Consider the following 15,882-nt stretch of genomic DNA (forward strand, 5'->3'; position numbering starts at 1 on the left):
GTATAAATGCCACATTTTTTTATCCATTCATCTATTGAAGGGCATCTGGGTTGGTTCCACAGTCTAGCTATTGAGAATTGTGCTGCTATGAACATCGATGTGGCAGTATCCCTGTAGTACGCTCTTTTAAGGTCTTCAGGGAATAGTCCGAGAAGGGCAATAACAGGGTCAAATGGTGGTTCCATTCCCAGCTTTCCCAGTAGTCTCCATACTGCTTTCCAAATTGGCCGCACCAATTTGCAGTCTCACCAGCAATGTACAAGAGTACCCTTTTCCCCACATCCTCGCCAACACTTATTGTTGTTTGACTTCATAATGGCTGCCAATCTTACTGGAGTGAGATGGTATCTTAGGGTGGTTTTGATTTGCATTTCTCTGATTGCTAGAGATGGTGAGCATTTTTTCATGTACTTGTTGATTGATTGTATGTCCTCCTCTGTGAAGTGTCTGTTCAGGTCCTTGGCCCATTTGTTGATTGGGTTATTTGTTATCTTATTGTCTAATTTTTTGAGTTCTTTGTATACTCTGGAAATTAGGGCTCTATCTGAAGTGTGAGGAGTAAAAATTTGTTCCCATGATGTAGGCTCCCTATTTACCTCTCTTATTGATTCTGTTGCTAAGAAAAAAAATTTTAGTTTAAGTAAGTCCCATTTGATGATTCTTGTTATTAACTCTTGAGCTATGAGTATCCTATTAAGGAATTTGGAGCCCGACCCCACAATATGTAGATCAGAGCCAACTTTTTCTTCTATCAGACGCAGAGTCTCTGATTTGATATCAAGCTCCTTGATCCATTTTGAGTTAACTTTTGTGCGACGTTCATAAAACAAATTCTCCTCAAGTTCAAGAATCAAATAGACCACAACACAATAATTATGGGTGACTTCAACACAACCTCTCTCACCATTGGACAGATCCTCCAAACAAAAGTTGAATAAAGAAACTATAGAACTCAATACCACAATCAATAACCTAGACTTAACTGACATATATAGAATATATCAACCATCATCAAATGGATATACTTTTTTCTCAGCAGCACATGGATCCTTCTCAAAAATAGACCATATATTATGCCATAGGGCAACCCTCAGTAAATATAAAGGGGTGGAGATAATACCATGCATTTTATCTGATCATAATGGAACGAAACTGGAAATCAATGATAAAAGAAGAAAGGAAAAATACTACATCACATGGAAAATGAACAATATGTTACTGAATGATCAATGGGTTACAGAAGACATAAAGGAGGAAATCAAAAAATTCTTAGAGATAAATGAAAATACAGACACAACATATCGGAATCTATGGGACACAATGAAAGCAGTTTTAAGAGGGAAATTCATCGCCTGGAGGTCATTCCTCAAAAAAAGTAAAAAACCAACAAATAAATGAGCTCACACTTCATCTGAAAGCCCTAGAAAAGGAAGAGCAAAACAACAGCAAATGTAGCAGAAGGCTAGAAATAATTAAAATCAGAGCGGAAATCAAAGAAATTGAAACAAAAGAAACTATTGAAAAAATTAACAAAACTAAAAGTTGGTTCTTCGAAAAAATAAATAAGATTGACAGACCCTTAGCCATGCTAACGAAGAGAAGAAGAGAGAGAACTCAAATTACTAACATACGGGATGAAAAAGGCAATATCACAACAGATGCTACAGAAATACAGAAGACAATTAGAAATTTTTTTGAAAACCTATATTCCAATAAAATAGAAGATAGTGAAGACATCGATAAATTTCTTAAGTCATATGATTTGCCCAGACTGAGTCAGGAGGTTACACACAATTTGAACAGACCAATATCAATGGATGAAATAGAAGAGGCCATCAAAAGACTACCAACCAAGAAAAGCCCAGGACCGGATGGGTATACAGCAGAGTTTTAAAAAACCTTTAAAGAAGAATTAATACCAATACTTTTCAAGTTATTTCAGGAAATAGAAAAAGAGGGAGCTCTTCCAAATTCATTCTATGAGGCCAACATCACCCTGATTCCGAAACCAGACAAAGACACCTCAAAGAAAGAAAACTACAGACCAATATCTCTGATGAACCTAGATGCAAAAATCCTCAATAAAATTCTGGCGAATCGGATACAAAGGCACATCAAAAAAATTGTGTACCATGATCAAGTGGGATTCATCCCTGGGATGCAAGGATGGTTCAATATACGGAAATCAATAAATGTTATTCACCACATCAATAGACTTAAAGATAAGAACCATATGATCATCTCGATAGACGCAGAAAAAGCATTCGACAAAGTACAGCATCCCTTTATGTTCAAGACATTAGAAAAACTAGGGATAACAGGAACGTACCTCGACATTGTAAAAGAAAGCTATGCTAAGCCTCAGGCTAGCATCATTCTGAATGGACAAAAGTTGAAGGCATTCCCTCTAAAATCCGGAACAAGACAGGGATGCCCTCTGTCACCACTTCTATTCAATATAGTTCTCGAAACACTGGCCAGAGCAATTAGACAGACGAAAGAAATTAAAGGCATAAAAATAGGAAAAGAAGAACTTAAATTATCACTATTTGCGGATGACATGATTCTATACCTAGAAGACCCAAAAGGGTCTACAAAAAAACTACTAGAACTAATAAACAAATTCAGCAAAGTGGCAGGATATAAAATCAACACGCATAAATCAAAGGCATTTCTGTATATCAGCGACAAAACTTCTGAAACGGAAATGAGGAAAAACACTCCATTCACAATATCCTCAAAAAAAATAAAATACTTGGGAATCAACCTAACAAAAGAGGTGAAAGATTTATACAATGAAAACTACAGAACCCTAAAGAGAGAAGTAGAAGAAGATCTTAGAAGATGGAAAAATATACCCTATTCATGGATAGGCAGAACTAACATCATCAAAATGGCGATGTTACCAAAAGTTCTCTATAGGTTTAATGCGATGCTAATCAAAACCCCAATGGCATTTCTTGTAGAAATAGATAAAGCAATCATGAAATTCATATGGAAAAATAAAAGACCCAAAATAGCAAAAGCAATTCTAAGCAGGAAGTGTGAATCAGGTGGTATAGCGATACCAGATTTCAAACTATATTACAGAGCAATAGTAACAAAGACAGCATGGTACTGGTACCAAAACAGGCGGGTGGACCAATGGTACAGAATAGAGGACACAGAGACTAATCCACAAAGTTACAACTATCTTATATTTGATAAAGTGGCTAAAAGCATGCAGTGGAGGAAGGATAGCATCCCCAACCCTTTTTTTTTTTTTTATTTTTGAGACAATGTTGTTAAGGCTGGCTTGAACTTGCAGTACTCCTGCCTCAGCCACACTCCAATGGTTCATGTGTTTTTAAACACTTTATTGAGATATAAATTCAATTTATATTTATAATTCATTCATTTAATATGTTTTTAGCCTGGTACAGTGGCTCATCCCTATAATCCCATCAACTCCGGAGACTGAGGTAGTAGGGTCACAAATCTGAGGCCAACCTCAGCAATATAGCAAGACCTTGTCTCAAAAAATATATCTATTAAGTGTTTTAGTGAATTCACATAATTGTGAAACCATTACTACAGTCTTAACTTTGAAACAAAAAGAAACCCTATACCTATCATCAGTCACTCCCATTTCCCCATCACACCCTGGTCTCAGGAAACCACCAGTCTACGTTATGCCCCTCTGAGTTTGCTTGTCCTCAACCTGTCATATAAATGGAATCATATGATACATGGTTTTTCTTGATTGGCATCTTTAACTTAGCATAATGTTTACAAGATTTATCCACAATGTAGCATCAGTTTTTTTTTTCCTTTTATGGAAGAGTAATATTTCATTGTACAGCTATGCCATCAGTTGGTGAACAGTTGGGTTATTTCCACTTTTTTGACTATCATGAATAGAAATGCTATGAATATTCATAGAGAATTTGTTTGAATTTGGCTATGTATCCAAGAATGGGATTTTTGGCTATGTATCCAAGATGGGATTATTAAGTCATATGGTAGCAAGACCTTGTCTCAAAAAATACTATTAAGTATTTTAGTGTGTTTGCATAATTGTGCAACCATTACTACAGTCTAACTTTCAAACAAAAAGAAACCCTGCACCTTTAACCTTTTTGAAGAGTCCCAGTATGTTTTTAAGTAGTGGAGATTGAACCCAGGGCCTCAAGCACTGAACTGCTATACCCCCAGCTCTTTTTTTATTTTTTATTTTGAGAGAAAGCCTCACTGTGTTGCCCAAGCTGGCCTGGGACTTGCTATTCTCCTATCAGCCTCCTGAATAGCTGAGATTAAAGGTATGTGGCCACCACACCCAATGTCTATGCAGTTATTGCTGAACTGTTTTCAAGAAAGTATATAAAAAGTCAAATTTCCAAAAGAAACCTTCTAGAAGACCTGTTTTTCTCTACCCTTACCTGCCACTGGTTTCTGATCCTTTTTATGAACAACAGCAAAAAGGCTGTGATCCCTGTATGTATTGCTTTAAATCATGTGCTTTTTATGAGATTGAGCACTTGTTCATGGTCAAAGCCCTTTGGGATTTTTTTTTTTCTGTGAATCTCTTTTTAGGTCTAGAGCTTGAACACAACTAGGGTTGTGAAGAGAGGTTGTGAGCACAGTGGAATATAGAGGTTCTATAGACAACTGACTCTACTCTAAGACCTCCATTTTCTCATCTATAAAATAGGGATATGAGAATTAGTCTCAAAGCATTGTTGAGGATTAAATGAGATAATGCATGAAAGGCAAGGAGCACTCAGTCTAGTAGAGAAAATAATAGACAACGCTACCAGGAACCATAAAGGGAGAGAGGATGGCTGACTAAAGTCAAGCCAGGAATCAGAGGTGTACTTGAGTTATCAGGATTTCTCAGGCAGTCTGTTCAGGCTGGCTAGGCAGTTCAGAGGGCAATTGGAAAATCCACAGAGGTACTAGGTGCCATTGTAAAACCTCCAAGTCCTAGGGGAAAGGCAAGATTGAAAGGGGAGGCCAGGGTGGGATTGGGTTGGTTCTGTCTTATTATGCTTTCCCTGGTTCATACTGATCAGATTTTTAAATGATGCTGTCCTTCAACCTCATACATCAATGATGGTACAAAACAGATAATATCAGCAGGAAGAGGTAGGGAAGGCAAGGGGTTTGGGTGGCCCAATAGACTATAGTGGCATCTGGAAGCCCCACCATGAAACTACTTCTTGTTATACAGCTGCTCAGTTCTCCCTATTGAACAGGCTATGTTCAAAGTGTACTGCACAGTGTACACAACTACAGCTTCATGCCCCTGAGCAAACAGGCTATTGGAGACAGAGTGTACCATGAAGATGGACACAGACTGGGTCTCATGAGTGGACAGGCTATAAAGACCAAGCACATTGTACAGAGTGGCATGGCCTGGGTTCCCTGAGCCAACAAGCTATGAGGAGAAATCCACAATGCAGACATGTGCCTGTCCTATCTCCCTCTCCCATCCCCCATCCCTCTTCTTGTCCCCTCTCCCAGGTTCCCTTAGGTGCTGTTGCTCATGGCCCACAGCCATTTCTCAAACTTGGGGTCTCCAGTCACCTCTATGAGTACTTTTCCCTTCCACCTTCATTCTCATTGGTTGCGTTATCCTCCCTCTCCACTCTCTTTTACCTCTCCCAGAGGTCAGGACTCATCCAGAGCTTAAAGGAGGGATGGGGCTAGGACTTTGGCTAAGTGGTAGCGCACTTGCCTGACATGCATGAGGCACTGGGTTCAATTCTCAGCACCACATATAAATAAATAAAATAAAATATCTATCAACAACTAAAAAAAATATTTTAAAAAAGAGCTTAAAGGAGGGAAAAGGATGGCAGAACACCCTCCCAACCCCCACCCTTGTATAATTCTCTGCCCTGTGCCAGAAAGTCACTGCAGTGCCACACACCAGTTCTTATTCTGTGACCATAAGAGTCACCACCACCTATCGCACTGTTTTATGAGACAACAAAAGCACTGTTGGCCAAAGGAGAGCTTACGATTTAACTCATTTCTAACTGCATCCAGTGAGTGCCACAGAAATGCAAGAAAGAGTCAGGCCACCCATTCCCACACCTGCAGCAGTAGGGTTAGTAGCTATTGGCAACTGAAGGAACTGTGTTTTGTTTTGTTTTTTTCTTGGAGCTTTAAATTGACTTTCATTTGCAACCTGACTTTTCTGAATTCTCAAAAATGATATTAAATCACTGGAGTTATCCTTTTCCTCTGTAATCTCCTTCTTGATATCTGTCTCTCTGCTCTAACTTTGCATGGTTGCTCTACTTTCAGCTATTGTCTTGGTACCCCAGGAATTAATGCTTTAGGTTTGTTCAAACTATAGGTTTCTGTAGATGTTCCTCACCAAGTTGAAGAAACTAAACTCCTTTTTTCTTGATTTGCTAAGAGTTTTTATCAACATTATAAATGTTGGGTTTTTTTTCAAATGCCCTTTTTATATCTTAATCTGATCATATAATTTCTCTTCTTTAGCCTATTGATAGTAATGAGTTACACACTGATCTTTGAATGGTTGACCCAGCCTTGTGTACTTGGAGTAGATCTCAATTGGTTGTGATACAATCATTTTTACATATAATTGCATTAGATATGCTATTTGTTTTTGAGGACATTTTCGTTGATTTCATGAAAGATGTTTGTAGGTTTTTTTTTCTTTTATGTAATATCTTTGTCTGAGTTGGGGCATTAGAATAATGGAGTTCTCATATTTTTGTCTGATTTTGGTATTAGGGTAATGTTGTCCTCATAAAATGAAAAAGTACTGCTTCTGTTTTAAGGAAGAAAATGTAGAGGTTTGGTATAATTTCTTCTTTAAATGTTTGGTAGAATGCAACCATGAACCAATCCAAGCCCAGTGGTTTCTGTTTTGGAAGCTTATTAATTATTTATTCTGTTTATTTAATAGATACAGACCTATTAATACTATTTCTTATGTAAGTTTTGATAGATTATATACTTCATGGAGTTGATCCATTTCACCTATCAAATTTGGGGCATAGAGTTATATACTATTATTCTCTTTTTAATCTGTGGGAAAGTAATCATGGCCCCTTTCATTTCTGCTGTTACTAATTTATGACTTCTCTTTAATTCTTGAGAAAGCTTACTTAGAAGTTCATCTGTTTTTATTGATCTTTTCAAAGAAATTTTAGTTTCTTGATTTTTTTTCTATTGATTTTTTTGTTTTCAGTTTCAATGATTTCTGCTTGGTTACTTTTATCTTCCTTACTTGATTTTAATTTGCTCCTCTTTTCCTTGTTTCCTAAATGAAAGCTTAGATTATTAACGTTAGATCTTCTTTTCTAACATACGCATTCCACACATGAATTTCCCTCATGTACTTCTTTTGTTGTATCCCACAAATTTTGATGTTTTTTTATTTTCATTTGATTCAAAATATTTTTTTATTTTCTTCTTCACACTTTTTCTTGACTTGTATGCTATTTAATCTCCAAATACTTTGAGCCTTTCCAGCTGTATCATTCTGTTATTGATTTCTAGTTTAATTCCTTTGTGTTCTTAAGAACATAGTTGGTATGACTTCTCTACTTTTTAATTTGTTAAGGTATGTTTCTTGGCCCAGGGTATGATCTTTCTTGCAGTGTTCCACCTAGACTTGAAAAGAATATGTGTATGCTGTTGTTGGATGAAGTGTTCAGTAATGTTCATTAAATCCTATTGATTGGGGCTGGGGTTGTGGCTCAGCGTTAGAGCGCTCGCCTAGCACCTGCGAGACACTGGGTTCGATTCTCAGCATCACATAAAAATAAAGGTGTTGTGTCCAACTACAACTAAAAAAAATGTTTAAAAATGTATAAATAAATAAATCCTATTGATTGATGTTACTGTCAGTTCAACTTTACTCTTACTAATTTTCTGCCTGTTGGATCTGTCAATCATTAATAGAGACTATTGAGTTCTCCAACTATAGTAGTGAATTTATTTTTCTTTCCCATCAGTTTGCTGCATATATTTTGAAGCTCTGTTGTTATTATAGTTGGACACAATATCTTTATTTTATTGATTTACATGAGTTGCTGAGGATTGAACCCATGGCCCTGCATGTGCTATAGAAGCACTCTATAACTGAGCCACAATCCCAGCCCCCACCGTGTATCTTTCTCTGCACCTTTATTCTTAATCTATGTCTTTATATTTAATGGAACTTCCTTGTATTTTGAACCAGTTTCTTTAAATTTGTATGTTTGTCTATTTAATTAGTCTTTGTCTTTTGTGTATTGAAACTATCCACACTTCTGGTGATTATCAATATAATTGAATTGATACCAATCATATTTACAACTGTTTTCCGTCCATTGTCGCTGATTCTTTTTTGTCTTTTTCTCTGCCTTTTCTCGTTTTAATTGGTCATCCTGTATGAATCCATTTTTTCTTTTCTCTCTGCATATTAATTATACTTATTTTTAATGCTTTCTAGTGGTTGCCCCAGAGTTTGAAATGTACATTTACAGCCACTCAAGTCCACTTTCAAATAATACTCTCCTACTTCTCAGTTAATGCAGGTACCTCAGAGTGTTTCCAGTTCCTTCTTCTATTTTTGTTGACATCATTGTCATTCACGTCACTTGCCTAAAAATCACAGAGTATATCATTGTTATTATTTAAATAAACTATTAGATCAATAATAACTTACTGAACAATTTAGACTAAGTATAAAATATTTTTAAAAAAATAAAGAGAAGGCAGTTTCTTGATACTTAGCCCAGACCAGTATTGAACTCCAGGTCTCAAGAGATCTTCCTGCCTAGGCCTCCTGAGTAACTGGGACTACAGGTACATATCATCATGTTCAGAAGAAATATAAAAGATTGTATTTTACCTTCTCATATTGCTTTCCCGATACTGATCTTTTCCTTATGTTGATCCAAGTTTCTTACATATTTTTTCCCATCTCCGCATTTTCATTTGCATTCCCTGCAGGTCTCCTCTGCTTCCAGGCCTCCTCTGCAACTTCCCTGCAGACCTGTGGTAGATAAGGGTGATGTGTAAGCAGAGTGTTATCACAGCAGCAATGAGTGTTGCCAGATACTCTGATAAGAACCAATCAACTGGGCATTAAGAGAAAACAAAGCCCAGTAGCAAAGTGACAAGATTGACAAACTTGCCCCACAAGGAATGCCCACAGCAAGGCAGCAGATGGGTGCACTGTTCCTACCAGGAATCCCTGCCCTGTATACTAGCCAGCCGTGAACTGCCTAGCTCCAACTCCCTCAAATCCATACCTGGGTGGAGTCCTCACTTCTCTACAATAATAGCAGATGCTCCCTTCTCAGGCTTTCATCCTTGTTTTGTCCTGTGTCAGTGGCCCAGGATTCATTGATGATTTGTCTCCAGCCTGGCTCCATCTGGGCATCTTTACATCTGCAGTAAGTCAGTACTGGGGATTGGGCAGCTCTCAGCAACTGCTAAGTCAGTTGAGCATCTGGGTCTCAGAGAGCTAAATATTAAGCATTTTCTTCAAGTAGGACTTGAAAGGACCCTGAACACATTCCCAGAACAGAATCCCTGTGAAGGTGTTTATCACTCCTAAGAAATGTGAGCCTCCCTGAGGGGAGAGCACTCGTTCCTCAATAAGGGCACAGGGCCTACTCTTCTCTGAATGTCAGTTCCCAGAATATGCAAAGACTTCTTTCCACATTATTTTCTGGGGTGAAGTAGTCTTGCAGCAACAATTTTTTTCTCTCTCTCGCACCATTTATTCTTCTTTATTCATAGCTCACTAAGGGTGAGGGACTTTGCATACCACTCCATGAATGGATGAAGCATGCCTCCATGGGAAGGGATGGCAAAGGCCCATCCTCAAACCAGGTCTTGGCTTTTAGGTAGAAGTTTTATAAATTGTGATTCCCCCTACTTCTTTCTTTCAGGAAATTTCAGGGAGAAGGGTGTAGCAGAGAATGCAGAATAACTGAAGAAATATGTACATTGACCTGGCGGTGTCAGCTTAGCCCAAAAGGACCCCAGATAGCTTGCAGTTGAGGCACTTTCCTTAACACTCTTAGAAAGACCTTTTTAAAAAAGAAGCTTTAATAACTAAGTGATATATACTTTTCCCAAACCTGATTATGAGGGATTTCTGTACAGAAGACAAGCAAAGTATGAAGCTTTTAATAGCAACCTGCAGGCAAGCCAATGAAGGTGGCATCACACCCCTCAGTGCTGGCAAAAATTGTTTATTTTTTTCTTCTGGTGCTCATTTAAGTGAATGTTCTCAACACTGTTTAATAACACTTCCCAAACATCCCTTAAATTCATTTAAGTTTGCCCGAAAGATTTCTAGTGGTTTGTAGACCCCATGAAAAACATTTCATCAACTCTTGCCTTATTCTCTAATTGGAAGGAAATTACTTAATCCCATATAAATGTAAATGCTGTTAACACCCATGCACATCCTACAGTAAAAAGGAACTTTGCTTAGTAGCAGCCTATTTTTAATAATTAGTTTAGCAGTTGTTTACCAAACACTGCTATGAAATAGCTCCATGCTGGGCACACAGGCCCGGATGGGAACCTGACCACAATGCATGACATGATCTGGTGTTTGGGGACAGGCCACACATTTCTCTCCTTTGGATTTCCTTCTGCATCTGACTATTATGAATGAGCTCACATTCCTTTCCGGCTGTATTATAGGACTTTATTGACTTTACTTTTCATCCTTTTGACATGCTTTTGATTAGATTTGCAAGGACAATGTCATTAGCTAGGACAGCCTTTTAAAAATCAAGACCTATTATTCTCATTTTTAAGAAGTCATTCAAGTCTGCATTGCATAAATGTATTTTAATAAACCAAGCCTGCTATTTCCCATAACTCTGCTTTACCCTCTACAGATATATTTTCCGTAGAGTAAGCATTTTGCTTCAAGAATGGGAACAGAATGAAACATTTTGCTTCAAGAATGGGAACAGAAACTCATCTATCTATCTAGAAACTCAGGTCACTTCTTACTTTTTCTTTAAGCATCTAATTCATCACATTTCAAGGATGATCTGTAGTTTGCCAGTATAATCTTGATGTTATCAATCATGCTTCACATCCAAGGAAACATGACCATCTCAATCCCAGCTATGGTGTTGCCAACTCCACAGCTGTCTTGCCTGCCCTCCCTCAATGCTAGCACAGCCTCCAGCCCCGCTGGGGTATGCAGGGTTGTCAGAGGTATAAGTTTGACTGCCAGGGTCAGCCTGCCAATCCCCTCACTCCTTTCTGTAGAAGCTTCCCTGGCCCTCAAACCAGACCACAAGGCATCTCTGCTGCACTTTTCAGAGGACTTTTCCTTTTCTCTATTAGCATTTATTTCATGATAATTTTATTCCTTGTTTATTTATCTGCTTTCCCAACTAGACTGATTCCATTGAAGTAGATAATGTTCCTTGTATCTTTGTGCCTCAAGGCCCACATATATCTCATTCTAAATAGCATGATATGACTGTGTGTGGTGGTACACATCTGTACTACCTCCCATATCTGTGGGAGGCTGAGATAGGAAGATAACAAATTTGAGGCAAGCCTCAACAATTTATCAAGATTCTGTCTCAGAATTAAATAAAAAGGACAGGGGATATAACTTAGTGGTAGAGGGCCCATGGGTTTAATCCCTAGTACTGCAAAAAAAAAAAAAAAAATCAAGGATAGGGTGTGGTTTAATGATACAGTCTTACTTAGCATTCATGGAGGTCCTAGGTTAGATCCCCAGCACCCAGAAAAAAAAAAAAATAGCGGTATCCTATACTTATTTATTGGTTGAATAAATCAATCATAAATGCTGGAGTAGAAAAGAAATCTATGCATTCTTAATCACAATTACAATAAGGAAACCAGAGAAATATTATTTGAGAATATATTAACAAACCAATAAGAATGATTTATCTTTTCTTATGAAAGAAGTGGAATTAAGATAAGCAATTTCATTATACCTGTTAAGGAGGCACATTCTTTTTTTTTTTTTTTTTTTTTAAAGAGAGAGTGAGAGAGGAGAGAGAGAGAGAGAATTTTTTTTTAATATTTATTTTTAGTTCTCGGCGGACACAACATCTTTGTTTGTATGTGGTGCTGAGGATCAAACCTGGGCCGCACGAGCACGCTACCGCTTGAGCCACATCCCCAGCCCCGAGGCACATTCTTAAGATACTGATTGTGCAGTATAGTGGAACTGGCATTCTGTGAATTGGGACAATGTAAATCAAAATGTCCTCATAGGAAGTACTTTCTGAAAGGCTTTTTCTATATCCCCACTACTCATACTCTGGGAAGCAATAATTCTACTTCCAGGAATCTGTTCTGAATAAGGGCCTTCACACAGAAAAGGCTTCTATGCAGAGACACTCACTGTCATACCATTAAAGTAATCCGGAAGAAGCCTGTGATCCCAGCAACTCAGGAGGCTAAGACAAGGTGATTGCAAGTTAGAGGCCAGTCTCCGCAACTTAACAAGACTCTGTCTCAAAATAATTCTAAAAGGGGCTGGAGAATCTCAGTGATAGAGTACCCCCTGGGTTCAATCCCCAGTACTACAAAATTAATCGACTAATTAATTAATTTACAGACCTAATATCTAACATGGAATGGAATCTGTCACCTTACTGCATGTCAATAAGATAACAATCTTTCCAGTAGCGGTGTAGTAAGTTCAAAAACACAAGGCAACATCCATGGATGGTTTGACCTTATTTAAACGATTTAAATATCTATGCTTCTAGGGGGAAAAAAAATGAAGGAAAAACAAAGATGCTTGGTTAGGTGGTCTTGTTGTAGGCAAGTTTAAAATTTGCTTTAAATTGTTTTTGTTTTGTATGTGTAATAAGTGGAGATTATAAAAAGCCCAGACTTATATAAATTTACCAGTAAGAAAACAATCTGAGGGTTCACATGTCATCTGGGTGATCAGAGCAGAAATTACCTCTGAAGGTCTGGCTTTTCTCTCACGTGGGCCTAGGCACTGTGGTTGGTGTGGATGAGAACACCGCTTTCTCATGGCCTACATGTGACCGGTGTGGCAATGGGAGATTGGAACAGAGGCCAGAAGATGGGTAAGGCTGCCCTGAAATTCCCAGGCCCCAAAGAGCATGACCTAGCCCCAAGGTCCCACAGCCTTGCTGCCTTCTGCAGCTTCCCTAAGAGCTCCGAGGGGAACTTGCTCTGCTGAGCTGCAAGAAAAAGGCCACTATACCTATAGGTTTTCCTAACTAGTATTTTCCTGTTGATTTTGCAGATATTCCTGTCTTTTAAAAGAGCTGGCTTTTGTCCTTAGCTCCTTTATTGTTAGTCAGAAGAAAAAAGAAAGACAGGATAAACATGAATAAGTGAGACCAATGTGAGGACTTTATAGAGTGTCCTGTGCAAGTGGTCCAGGCTTTTCCAGACACCAGACACCAATGAGCAGCACTGAACAGACATCCCTTCCCTGCCTATTTTTTCTGTACCTCCTCTTGGGTCATGGTGAGGGCTGGATGTCCATGCAGTTTGTTTCTTTGGAGTCAATTCCCTGGCCTCCCAACTGGACTTTGTAGAGTGACAGGCAGAAAAGGGTGTGCTCATTACTTGTTCCCTCTTTAGGAAGCAAAGAACAAATGTTGCCTTGATGCCTGCTGGGTTGGTGGCCTTTGTACACAAGTCATCTCCAGATCACATTGAAGAGGCCAGAGAACGTGGATTCAAGTGGGAGCAGTAGGGGACCAAAGATAGTGGTGCCTTCCCCTCTGCTCCATGTAAATGATAATTCTCTGCCTGTCCAAGGGTCCCCTCAACAGTCTTCAGCCACTGTCACCAAAGCCTGCATTCATCCATCAGAATAGAATCAGACTCTGGCCAATTTCAGGAAGTTGATTTTGATAGCAAAACCCTCTTGTCTCCCTCAGCAAACATTAATTTTTAGAGAAATGTGTGTCTGTTGCTAGAACTCGTCTAATTGAGCCTCCTCACTTGTTTGTTTTTCCTGTGCATTTTCACACAACAGAGGCACCTTTTTCTGTGGAGATTGTTGTGAGTTGGTCACATCTCCTGTTCTCAAGAGGCACCTGCAAGTCTTTCTGGACTGTCCCTCAAGGCCCCAGTGCAGCGTGAAGGTTAAGGTAGGAGCTGGTACCTAGAGCACATGCTCATTCTCCACATGTACCTGTGGAACTCGAGGGCAGGGGAAAATTGGAGCACTTGCGTGTTCTTTGTCCACCTTATGGTATTGATGTATGTGACTCACAGCTGGGAGGGACCTATACCCAGAGCTCTCTCCAGCCCTCAGAGTACCTCTTCACAAATAGTCTCCATATTGTAACTTCAAAGTCATATTTGACTTAAAGCTTCCACTGAAGCTTTGAAGAAAAGACAGGCAGTTTAGGCTTAGCCTGTTAATTTTGAGAACAATAGTTATTTTTGCATGAGTACTTAATAGTTTTAACCCAGCCCTGTTCCCCTGTCGTTGCAGCTGTTGCAGGGCAGTATTTCTTCACTGCTGAGGTTTGCTGCCTGTGAGGATGGGGTAAGTACAGGGAGTCCCAGCCCAGGTATGCCCAACATTCTTGAGCCTGAGTGAGCAATCGAGCAATCATCTGCAGAGAAAGAGCCCTCTGCCATTTATGTTCAGTTACAACAAATCCCACTGATTAGCCTACCTTGAGAATTAAAACCTGGATCAGACCAGCCACAGTGGTGCATGTTTGTAATTCCAGCTACTGGGGAGGCTGAGGGAGGAGGATCACAAGTTCGAGGCCAGTCTCAGCAACTTATGAGACCCTGTCTCAAATTTTAAAAAAAAAAAATGAAAAGGGCTGGGGATATTGCTTAGTTGTAAGGTACCTGGGTTTGATTCCCAGGACTGCCAAAAAAAAAAAAAAACTGTGTCTGCTTACATATTGAAAAATGGATACATCCTTCTACTATTACTTACTAACAAATGCCCATGTAGGCTGATGAGATCTGTCCCACTGGCTTTGATTATAATTACATGGTCTGGAGGTTGGTGTCCTGCTGCCATAGCTTCACAGTTGTAGAACAGAATTACCTAAGATGCTCTTTAGTTTTTCAGTGATGGGTATTCCAGACTTTATGTAGCTGAAAATGTTACCATTATCCCTCAAAACTGATTTTCCTGCCTTGAGAATTACTGTGTTGAGGCTTAGTAGAGCAAAGTACTTCTCTAAGAGAAGTATCCCCAAAGTATACAGTTTCTGTATCACAGAATTTGGGCCTTATAAATGGGAATTCTGTCCTTAAGATGCTACTTGTATTGTCAAACCTATTTAAAAGCACCACAAGTGGCTCTTGGAATTATCGAGCCTGGAGAAGGGCCCAGGAGCTGACTTGGGTCAGCCTCGCAGGAGGTAGGAACAGAGAAGGCTGATCATTCCCAGATCAACTTTGGCCCATTGAACAGGGGTCTTTTCCTCATGGAATCTGTGGACAAATTCCAGCTCTGATTCAAGCCAGAATGTGCACAGACTTGACTTGTGGAAACCCCTTTCCTCAGCCTGCCACCCTCTCCAGCCCTGCCAGTTCCTCTCCTGGCCCAGCATTCAGGACATGCCATGCAGAGCACTTTCAGTTTTCACCCTCTTTCAGCTAATCCAGGGCTATCCGTTTAAATTGCAATATGGATAAATCTGTGAATAATATCTTAAGATCACTGGTCTGAGTTTAACCTCTAAGCCCTGCTTTCATAGGGCTTTCATCTCCTATGGAGTTCTAAGAGTCTCTATTCCCCCTGAGATAAAGCCCACTGACTCCTGAGCAACCCCATGTTCTAGCTTAGAACCTCCATCTGAGCTGTTGCTCCTGTGGCCCACATAGGGGTTGATGCTCAGACCAGGCTGTAAGAAGGTACATATGCAAGTGTTTCCTGATTGT

The 15,882-nt window shown here is 39.2% G+C and overlaps 1 protein-coding gene across 2 annotated transcripts in view; it reads left to right on the top strand.

Annotated features, from left to right (window-relative positions):
- Positions 1 to 15,882, top strand: part of SPIDR (scaffold protein involved in DNA repair) — a 423,741-nt gene that overhangs the window by 402,462 nt on the left and 5,397 nt on the right. For both annotated transcript variants that reach the window (XM_081265658.1, XM_081265659.1), the window contains 3 exons: positions 12,980 to 13,073; positions 14,000 to 14,114; positions 14,465 to 14,518. In XM_081265658.1, coding sequence (XP_081121784.1) covers positions 12,980 to 13,073; positions 14,000 to 14,114; positions 14,465 to 14,518 — 263 coding nt within the window. The remainder of the gene's footprint in view (positions 1 to 12,979; positions 13,074 to 13,999; positions 14,115 to 14,464; positions 14,519 to 15,882) is intronic.

This window comes from Spermophilus citellus, assembly GCF_964194105.1.
Source record: "Spermophilus citellus genome assembly, chromosome: 14".
NCBI lineage: Eukaryota > Metazoa > Chordata > Mammalia > Rodentia > Sciuridae > Spermophilus > Spermophilus citellus.